Consider the following 11,449-nt stretch of genomic DNA (forward strand, 5'->3'; position numbering starts at 1 on the left):
CAGGAACCACAAGTCTGTGCTTTTCTGGGGAGTTAGAGCTGTTGGGGGATGGCGGGGGGGATAGTTACTGCCCTAGTTTCCTGAGCACTCTTGGTCTGAGCAGATTGCTTACAGAATTTGCCAGATGCCAAAAGGCTGGCGAAAATAAGCATGTCCAAAACGGGTGCTGCCATTTGTATTCTAGGCCGTGTGTTTTGGTTTCCTTGAAGGATTTTTCTGTATCCCAGAAGCAATGAGCTTTGATCTCCCTGCACACAGACACATGTACAGCAGCACTCCTAAAGATGACTTTAGGATAGCTGTCATTTGTCCTACTTAGATCAAATAATTTAACCTTGTGTGTACTGACTTGTCTTTCTGCAGTTCTGCCACCTTTAGTCTTTGGCTACCAAAGTAAGCATCATGGCATAGGAAGATTTTCTTAGCAGTAGTGCAGCTGTCTTTGGAAGTGAAGGTTGGGGAGAAGCAAACTATTTTAGTCTCAAGCATATATAGGTTAATATGAAATTTTCAGAGAACTGAAACAGAAATTTTTCATGAATCATACACATATACATGTCTTCTATCCAGACAGAAAAAGTGATTGGGGGAGAAAAGTTTCTCTGAGTTTTACTCATTGGTAAGATCATTAGTGCATAGTTGGCTTCTCTTTCCTCCTCCTTACTCAAACCCCATGCTGCCAAGATACTCTAGTGAGGAAAATATTTTCTGTGATGTGCAGTATCCTCTATTCAGTCAGGTCAAAGAAGGGAAAAAAGGCAGTTGGCTTTAAACTTTATTTTGTAACTACTACAACTCAAAACAATAGATTATGGGATTTTATTATAAAAATATCTTTGCTTAAACACTAGAGCCACAAACTTCTACTATAGACAATTAATGTCAGCTTTCAGCCAGGACTAATATATTCCTAGCTTGTCCATGAAACTACCACTTTTGATCTAGCTATAAAGGACGCACAAATTCAGGCTGCGTCTGTGGAACAGTTTCTGCTGCCGTCAATATGCCAGCAGATGTCCAAGTGCCATATGCCAACGGGGCAGGAAATTTCTGGCCATGGTGACTGTGTTGCTTGCCTGCATGATAAGTCTGAGGAACTTCTTTTGTCAGTCTAGCTGTGACCACACAAGGATTATTTTTGCTTGAGAAGGGATACTGACTGAGAGGGTGTCTTTTCTCTTTACGTGCATGTAATCCTGTGTCGGTGTTATCTAGGTCAGCAGAACTCTGTAATGCAGGTCTGACCTGGGAGCCTTGACATATCTGAGTCCATTTCTTTTCTTTTTGTCAGGATAAACATTAACAATTGAATATGTTCTAATTGCATTTAAAATCAGATTATTGTAAACATTCAATTGCTGCTATAACTGTAATGTTGTAGCCAGATAAGCTGAGTAACTGCAAAAACCAAGGGGGACAAGTAGAGGATATGCAGTTGCATTTTCTTTGAAGTAGTTGAGGTAGTACAAAGGCTACCTAAACTGCCTTTAGACTACCTTTTTCGTTTCTATAAGCCATGAAAAATGTCCATGCAAGTTCTTGCACCATTTGACCTATTTGTCTCCAGGTGACTGGAGGTGATCTCAACATATGTTGCATTCTTCTTTGTGCATGCTGAGAATGAGTCACCTGTATTTTTGAGAATGCAAACATCTATGTTGTATAGCAACTATGCTTTCTGGAGGATGGTGGCTGATGTCCTTCCAAATTCTGGTTTGTTTGTTGGAAATAGCTTTGCCATGCCTATCCTCTCCTCTGCATTTGTACATTTCATGTTTTCTGGGCTTTTTCTCTGGAGACTTCACCAGCACAGAAGTACGAAAAGCAGAGCGATGGTAAGGATTCTGTTTTGGGAGCCACAGGTAGAGGCTTCTCTATCCCTGGGGGGAGCTCTGTGTATGAGCAAATGTAACTGTATCTCTGGCTCTGGATCTCCTTCCATGTCTGTTGACTTGGCCTCTCTTCTCCTAAAATGCCTTATGGTGAAATCAAAGACAAGACTGCAGTGCTGATTGCTTGTGGACCTCTTGTCTCCTGCTGTTTTATTCTGTTGCTGCTGGATTCAGTTAAAGTAAAAACTGCTGAAAGATGAACAACAGTGTAAAGTTTCRTCTGATATTTATAAATGCAAACCCTATGACCCTGGACAGTTTTATTATGATTGGCTAAATTGTCAGTATTGTATGTACTCGTGATTAGATAACTACTCCACAGTTTTCTAGTTTCTTCAAATTATATAAAAGATTTGGATGTCAATGTGAAAAATGATCTCAGTTGAATAAAACCTTCAGTAATGCAATCAATGGAGAAAAGTATAAGTAGGCTATTGGGAGAAGAAAAAAATCTTTCTTGGGTAATGTGGGTTTGTAAGTGTCATCCATCAGCACAAAAAAGACAGATTCCTTGGTATGTGTGAAATGGAAGGTGGAACAGCAATGGACTATTTTGAAAGGGAATTTGAGGATTCTGTAAAAATTTTTAGATTCTTAGCTTGAGTCTTGGTGTTTCAGAGAATTCAGAGAAAGGGAAAAAAAAAAAAACCCACAGCTAGTTTAAGGAGGATTAGAATGCAGTCCCAAGATGCAATTGCTTACTCAAAACAGCACTGCATTGGTTTCCATTTACRAAGTATGATGGATTAAATGAAGATTTATGCCTTGTGGGAAGGTCTCTAAAGTATTGGGTAGATTTGTAATTTTAAATGCTCCTCCGCACATTAAATGTTTTACAAGTGTAGACATAAGATCTTGAGAAAGAAGTAAAGCCATTTCATGTTCCTTTGAAGTCAGAAGTGGGGACAAAGCTCAGGAGTCCTGAAAGGTTGCATCAGTTATTGCTTTAACCAACAGACTCTGCTTTTGGATGCATCAGCCCCTTGCAGCTGCACTTTATATAGGGGATACATGGTAATACCGTGAGGAGTGTAGAATTAAAACCAGTGGGTCTGGTTTCAAGCTTAAAAGTTCAATTCTCCTTTCTGATCAAAGAGAAACACTTGCATTTGCAAAAGAGAATTGTTCATACCAGTGGGAGAACTTTAAAACTACCATTAGACTTGTATGTCAAATCTCCAGGGAATGCTTTGAATAACATGGCTTTAGCCTCTTCAAACGGAGACCTAAGATTGGGTGGTATCTGGTTGTTCTTTTTGTAGGTAATAGGGTGCCTGTGGGGAAGGATCTGTTGCTYTGGTTACATAACTTGTTTATTGTCCTGTGTCTTTAGTTCATTTGGCCATCAATACCTTGGCAGGGCTCCTTCTTCCTAATGCTTATTGTTATCGGACACAGCCAATCCTTACTAAAGTGTCTCAGATTTCATTCCAAATATGAAATTATTTCTACTTGATATACAAAACCTGGATCACAACTTTCTTGCAGCCCTTAACTTCTAGAATAATCTTACTGTCCGTGTGCATATTCTTGCACTGGAACACAGTCGCTTGTGTGCCAGAGTATGGCAATAACTGCCATTACTCAGGGAAGTCTGTTTCTGCTGTAACAAAGGTAGTCTTATTGCCCATCATATTCTTCTGTCTTATCAAGGCAAATAAGTCAAATGCATTCAAACTTCTTATCTTCAGATAATTCTGTGCTAGCTATAGCTGTAACAACTTGATTACAGCTATTATGAAACATACCAGGGTTTGGATAATGATGAATTAGTTCAAAAATCAGTGCAGGTGTCTAAATAAGGTAATAGTGTGTACAGTACCTTGTTTCAAACCTCACTTCTACGTGTATCACTGTAAAGAGATTTCAAATTCACTTTTCCTAATGTGAATTTGCTTGCAATTAATATTTTGCAATGAAGTTGTAAAACCAGCTCTTTAACAAAGGTGCACCTTTTTATTAGGTACTTTTTAGTGAACAGAAGCTACTTTCTAAACATTTCCTAGAAAGAAGAAAATGAAGCCATGACTTTCACTTGTTCATGCTTGCAGAGATATAAGGTGGTTGTCCTGTATATTTTTTTTTTTCTTCTGAAGGCTAAAAATCCAAAGTAAAATGGCATATTATACATACTTAGTTTTGGTAATTCTCACTCCTGGTCATATAGACAGAATCCCATTTGCTTGTTCCCTTAGTTTTATACCCTCACGTTACTTTTACAGGGTTTAAATGTAATTCTGTTGTGTCCCATTTTACCCTGTACTGGTATTTGTCAGACTTAGCCATTCCTCCTGCTAGTCTGAAGACAAGAACAGCTGAGATGGATCTGCTGACTCTTGCAAGCTTTTAAGCCACCTGAGCAAACCTTGACAGGCCAATATGTTTTGTAATTCATAGCAATTTGAAGGAAGTACACTAGTATGTGGCTTCCCAGTTTGGGAGGACCTGGCCCTTGTTTTGGGACTTCTTTTCCTTCNGGGGGGGGGAGAAGATGAGTAAATAGAGGTAGGAGAATATCCATAATATCAATGTGGCTTAAGGCCATTTACCTTTTTTTAAGGCAGATTTACCTTTTTTTTTTTTGATTGGTGAATTCTTCAGTCATATCCTTACTTGTGTAGAGGATGCAAGTGTCATGTTCCCAAAAGCATCTCAAATCCTGTCTAAGATAAACTCTCCTTTGCCCAAGACAATACATAATGGAGATTAAGACCTAGTTCTTCTGATCTCTGGTAAATCATAAATCTGATCATGAGATAGTTAAGGGAAAATGTCACTGAAACCAGAAAACAGGGCTGTATTGGAGCAGTGCTGCAGCTGGTTTGTCTGTGGGGAAGTACCTGCAAGTGGAACAAATGCTATGCTTGATTATGTTCAAACAGCTTCTTTACCTCAAAGTTTCTATTTCTGTTAATGTCGTCAAAAGGTGTATTTATTTTATGTGTGTCTTAAATTTCCTTCTGCAATTGCAATATCTGTTTACTTTCAGCAGTAACTCCAGGATCTAGAGATTTTATTTTCCTTGTTTCACTTGCCAAAGTGCTGAGTTGGTGGGGCAGGGGAGGGAGGAGAGGTTTCATTGCTGTGAGGCAGAAATCATTTGACCTAAAATAAAGTTTTCACTTTATCAATACAGACAGTCATGAGATGGAGTACACGCATTGCTTTAGATTCTAAGTTAACTATTTTCAACTTGTTAATTTGGGCATACTTTAAAAGACACTTTTGAAACAGCTTCTTTCAGGATATTAAGAGCAGATACAAAATTTTACCTCTTCTTCCTCTTCCTCCTCACCCCCAGTAATCCCAGCCAAGACCTTTTTAGAGCAAATTTTCTGTAGTTTGAGAAAGCTGACACAGGCGAACTGGGGCATTCTGTATCCTAGCATATGAAAATAAAGGCATCTTTGACATTGTCTAACGGATTTACCAAGCAAAAAAACATTTGCTGTTCAGTTGTATAGTGTCCATTTGTTTGTTGCAGCCAAAAGATTTAATTACTTCAGTATGGTCAAAACTTACTCTGCTTGGAAAGCAGCTATGCATTTCCCACCGCACCAAAGCTAACTGAGCTTGTTTTGTGACTGTCTTTGTTCCGGCAGCTGGGATGTATATGTTGGGTGCAGTAATGTGCATTCAGGCCTATTACAGGCATAAAGTAACTTAAAGGTTAGGCTGTAGCTTGTAGATAATTATGCGCTAATAGCAGATAACTGTGTGCTAATAGGGACAAGAAAAGGGTGGCGCAGCTTTGGCTGGAGAGTAGCTGTGATTTTGAATTTCAAGTGTTTACACAACTCTGGAAGAACTGGCCATCCCTCTCCCAAAATGTTAACCGACTGGGTGTGAAGGGCAGCTGCTACTCATTCCAGCTGCTTCTCTCCCCGTTGAGTCAGGGCCCCCTTCACACCTCAGACCTAAAACACCGGCGGGTCTTAAAGTAATTGCCTCTGCATGCTGGGAAACTGAGCTCCTTAGCTCGGGCGGAAGGTGGAGTCGGGCAATGAGATAATAGCCCAGTGACAATGGAAACAGATACTTCAGTGCCTCTTGTATGAGTTCAGTTGCTCTGTGAGGAAAGGAAGAAAATCCAAGTCAGCTTAAAGCATGGAAAATAACTGGAGAGCTGGTGTTTGATATAACATTTTGTGCGGTTTTGCTAGGCAGCAGAAGAAGTCTAGGTATCTTCTCACAGTGCATAGGTCACAGATTGTATCTATCGGGTGCTTTGGATGTTCTTTGAGACTTTAGGAAATTCATTTGCGGATCATAGCAGAACTGAATGAAGTTACTTTGATTGGTCTTTGCTCAGATTAATTTTTGTCATCCAGTATAGCTATCTTAAATATTAACCGGCTCCTTTTTTGAAGGGGGTGGCATTGTGTGGGTTTACCTGCCTGCTGTCTGCCTGCCTGTTTTAGGGCTACTTCTGATTTCAACACTGCTTTCTTATGACAAATGACTGCCTTGGTGAGAGCATTCTCTACATCTTTTTCTATCTAGAGCCTTTAGGCTATGGAAAGACACTGCACGCCGCTTTGCACACATGCCAAACTTCCCAGGAAAAAGGTCTAATTCTGTACCTTCGTTCACTCTCCATGCTACTACTTTTATCTTCTGTAATAGCTTCTGCATTGAAAGTGCATTTTTAATTAAATTGTTTGCATCTTGTATATGCACAATATACTCACTTTGAGGGCAATTTATTACAGTGGGACGGTGGTGATATGTAATAAGTCTCAAGAATAATTAAAACCTGTGTTAACATGTGAACCTTTTGAATGGTGATTGAACTTTATGTTGAGACTCTGTTGGGTCCAAGATCAGATCTTAATCAAGTAGGATAGAAGAAAGGAGGGAGAGGATGAGAGAAGGAAGAGTCAGTTGCAGGTTCCTGTATTAATTCTTACCAGTTTAAGATAAATCTTGCCTGTTGTGTTAAAAGGTAAAAAGTGTATCATCTGTAATTTTAGGCATTTAGCTCAACTAGCTGTTTGTGCTCAATGTTCACTGAGGAAGAGGCATAGAAGGTGGGATAATGGGATGAATCGCCTTTTGAAGATACCTGTCCCTCTCTGTATACGGATGTAGCTTTAGAGTTTTGTTTAGACCAGTATAGTTTACATTGAAGGGGAAAATGCAGATGCAGCTTGAGAAGGCTTTAACTGCAGCATGACATAGCAGAACAAAGGTTTAAATAACTAGGGATTTCTAGGACAGAATATTGTAAATTGCTTTTCTCTTTCACTTTAGGGAGGTAGAAATACATGTCAGAATCGTAAGATGCAAGATTTTGATTTGAAACTTTGAGTTTTGGCAAAATAGGCATTGGGTTTGTTATCACTGCAGTTTCTACAGTCTAGTTTTTGAAAGCCAGAGCAGGCTGGGTCCAAGTTCCTTCCTACAAAAGGTGAAGATGGTTAATAATTCTTCAGTTCCTGAAGAGCTGAACAGATGTCAAAAAAATTGACTTGCTGAATTTGTGGAAACACCAATAACTACGCTTTCCCCTCCTCCCCAACATTGTAACCAAAAGCTTTGCATTCATAATAGCTTACTAGATTCAAAGACAGGGGATGAGAAAGGGGCCTAAYTCAAGGTCAGTGATTAGAGTCCTGTTGCATGGAAACAGCTTAGTTAGCTTGGAAAGTGTAATTTGTCTTTCTTTGCTTAAAAGTACAGTTTTATGCTGGCTTGTAAACAGTCTGACTTTGCCAGGGACAGCAAGTGAATTAACATTAATCACACTAGCTTTGTCAAGGATTCTATGATGTCCTGTTCATGCCCAAGTCAAGCTGAGGCTTGTAACAGTGTTTTGAAATGGGTGGTAATTCTGAAGATGTCCCTGTCTAATATTAAACCAAATTTAGGAACTATACTGGAGATTGAATGCCAGCTGGGTCTAAAAGAGAGTGTTGGGTCTCTGGAAGAGATCCATTTGGGTAAAACTGGTAAATCAAGTAAGAGCTCATCTAACTAAAAAAACCCTATTTAAATGTCAGAGCACCTGTGCTGCTACTTACTAGCTGAGGCAAATTTTTATTATTTCATAAAATTATTGTCAGTGAATATACAAGGCTAGCCTTCACAAAGAAACTTGTGTGATTATTTTGCAAGTATGAACACAATGGGGAAAACCTGAGGGGGACACACATTTATCTTTCAGGCTGCCAGTATTTTCCAAGAATGACTGTAACCTGTTTCCTTACAGATTGTGTCAAATGCTGCTGAACAAGGGGTTGCCATCACTGGGAACAACACTTTCAACAACTGGAATTGGCCTAACGCTGTGATCTTTGCTGCTACTGTAATAACTACAATCGGTAAGTATTTGCTATATCAACTTTCCTAGCTGTAATTTTCCTTACACTCTGGTGGGTTTATACTCTTCCATTTCTGTGCTAAGATATCAGCTGAATAAAGTCCCCGTCACTGGAGCTGCATAGATTACCTGACCTTACAGGCAGGTTCATAGAGAAAAACAGTTCTTTGGCATTCTGTTAATGGGTGTACATGAGAGATATGCTGCCTTTTCTGATGAGTAACTGATTCAAGGTGCTCGTGTCTGGGATGACTGGTGTCATTCCAATTCAATGAATTGTGCACTTAAATTTCCAGATCATAAAATCCCAGAACAAAACTACTACAAAATATTTCATTAAGCTAATGCTTGAAGCATGTTTATATGAAGTTTTTATGTGGCTGTCCTACTACTCCCATCCATCCTCTTAAGCTACTGAATTAGCGGTGTTCTTGGCTTGCAGAACAGTCTAGACTTTTTTTTCTTCCGTCCTTAAGAAAGCAAAGAAGAACAGGTGTGCTCTTATAAATCTCACTGCTGATTGTGCTTATAATACCCTCTGCACTGAAAGACTTCTTCCTTTGAAATACAAAAGAGCTCAAAATCATCTGCATTCTGCTTTTACAGAAAAATCTTTGCTACAAGATTTTGTTACACCCTTGCTAATACCTATTATGTAAGAAACAGGAATGCAAACTAACTAGAGAAAGTTTGAGGTATGCAGAAATGGAAGTCTTACTATTAAACCATATACAGCATCATGTTTTTCATATATTATTTGAAACTCATAATACCCAGCTTATAATATAACTTATGACAAAAAGTTGAAGAAATTAGGAAATGACCTAAATAAGAAAACCGTGGCAGAGGGTTAGAAAGTAGACTGATTTTAGTCAGTGTTTGTAATGCCCTGTTGGGTTCTGTGGCCAGCAAAAAGCTAAATTCAGTCAAAATACCTTGTTGTGTCACAGCTCATCTTCCGCTTCACCCACAAGCTCTCTCCCTGGATAAGCACCAGGTCATGAGGTAAATGTGCATAATGGATCTTGCAAGTGGAAACTAACTTTGGGGGCAATTTTGAACTTTTACTGTGTAAACTTGGTTCACATTAAAACTCAGGCTTTTCACATTGCTGCTGCAGGAAGGGAAATCATGTCAGAGGCCTTGAGATGAGTTTTATCTTCTATTTATCTCATCTAATCAGGAAAAAGATGCACACAATCCAGGAAACATTCAAAATGCAGCACTCCTCTCAGTCTGCATTAATGGAATACACATTTGCTGGAGTAGGGTTGGAAGGCATCCAGATTCAGAAGATCAGCAGCTGGAGTAGACTAAAGCTCTTATGGTTGGTGAAGTAAGGAGCGTCTGATACAGCAGAAGCCCACGCAGTGTTGTTTTATGTATAGGTAGAATTGCCTTGAATTCTCTGTAACAAGAACAGACCATGTACATACTTACCTCTTTTAGGTTACGGAAATGTTTCTCCAAAGACACCCTCTGGGCGTCTCTTCTGCATATTTTATGGGCTCTTTGGAGTTCCTCTCTGTTTGACATGGATCAGTGCTCTGGGGAAGTTCTTTGGAGGACGTGCCAAGAGGCTGGGCCAGTTTCTGACGAAAAGAGGAGTAAGCCTGGTAAGGTCCTCTGCTTGTTTATCCTCCTGCTGTGTATTTTTGGTGCATAAATTAAGCTTAGACTTCTTCACTTACCTGCTAATCTTGGTACTAAACAAACGCATACACAAGTATTAACTTCCCAAATGGTGTTGCATAGATATAACTGACAGCAGGACTAGGTCCTGTAGGTAAGTTCTGCCAGAAATCTTAGCAAATTGAGGTCTTGAAGAAACCTTTGAATGATACTAAATATAAATATTGTAGCTTCTATGGAGACATACATTTTTCCTAAAGTAGAAACTGTAGGTTGAATGTAGATGAGGCTCTAGTTTCACAAACATTTCCTTCAAGCGTCTCTGGCACTGAAATAAGCTGTTCTGCTTTGTTCGCAACCACTTTTATGCCAGCATGAGCATTTCCTGCAATGTAGTGAACCAGATGAGAAATGATGTTTTGATCTGTGTTACTGTGATTTTTTTCTTTCTTTCTTTTCTTCTTTTTTTCTTTCTTTTTTTTTTTCCCCTCCTTGCTGGGTGAGTTTATTTCAGTTCTAGCTCAGTGCACAGAAGTGGGAGGCAATGCAGGAGCAGAATGCCTGGATGAGGGTGGGGTTGGTTTGGGCTCTAATTTCACAAACAGAGCTGGCCTAAGTGTTAATGCAACAAAAACCTTCTTGGTTCAGCACCTGAGAAAATACAGAAAATGATGGTGAAATGCACATGTGCATGCAAACTGTGCAGAGGTTAGACAAGTGGTGTAGGGGAGGGAGGACAAATAGGAGAGAAGTGTCCTAACCTGGCTCCTGATTCTCTATACTCAAATGAATAAAGTGAAAATCAGAGATACTAACTGTGCTTTTTAGACCAGAGTGCTATGTCTGTATACCACACCTGTTTATAAAATATCAGGAACTCTTAAACTTTTAGAGTGTGTGAAAGAGAAATATGAGGAAATGACCTGAAAACAAATAATCGTTTTTGAGTAAATAGTTGTAAGAATAGTCTGTTCTGCATAAAGGAAAAACCTTTACTTCAGTGTTTACTTCAGTCAGTGACTTTTAGTTACAGCAAATTAAGAGTTCTTTCCCTGAATTTTTCTTCTTCTTTCTTTACAGAGGAAAGCACAAATTACATGCACAGCTATTTTCATTGTTTGGGGTGTCTTGGTCCATCTGGTTATTCCTCCCTTTGTCTTTATGGTGACTGAAGGCTGGAGTTACATTGAAGGTCTCTATTTCTCATTCATCACTATCACCACCATAGGATTTGGAGATTTTGTTGCTGGTCAGTAATCATATTTTTCATATTATTACACTATGTGGATAGTGCGGCAATTGTATTTTTAAACTCTAATTCTAAAAGGTGATTTCTACACTTTTCCAAAGCATTTTGCTTAATAAAAGATTTGACAAAAGCTGAATACTGCTCTGATGGATTGGGTCTGGCTTTTCTACCTTTGGTTTAGATACCTAAGCCCTTGGCCTTAGTCTGGAGCAAAGTTCTGGAGTTCATAACACTCTCAGGTGCATCAGGTCCCTATTTCAGGCAAGGAGCTTTCCTATCCACCCTAACAGTTAAGCACCTTGGAATGGAATCCCGTATGCTGAGCAGGGAGCGTCAGATGGAGCTGACAGGAAA

The 11,449-nt window shown here is 39.3% G+C and overlaps 1 protein-coding gene across 1 annotated transcript in view; it reads left to right on the forward strand.

Moving 5' to 3' along the window:
- The window catches only part of KCNK5 (potassium two pore domain channel subfamily K member 5), a 39,353-nt gene that overhangs the window by 22,174 nt on the left and 5,730 nt on the right, over nucleotides 1-11,449 (forward strand). Inside the window, exons 2-4 of the mRNA XM_026059849.1 lie at nucleotides 8,104-8,215; nucleotides 9,664-9,830; nucleotides 10,927-11,095. Of these exons, the coding sequence (XP_025915634.1) occupies nucleotides 8,104-8,215; nucleotides 9,664-9,830; nucleotides 10,927-11,095 (448 nt within the window). The remainder of the gene's footprint in view (nucleotides 1-8,103; nucleotides 8,216-9,663; nucleotides 9,831-10,926; nucleotides 11,096-11,449) is intronic.

This window comes from Apteryx rowi, unplaced genomic scaffold (assembly GCF_003343035.1).
Source record: "Apteryx rowi isolate R43461 unplaced genomic scaffold, aptRow1 scaffold_160, whole genome shotgun sequence".
NCBI lineage: Eukaryota > Metazoa > Chordata > Aves > Apterygiformes > Apterygidae > Apteryx > Apteryx rowi.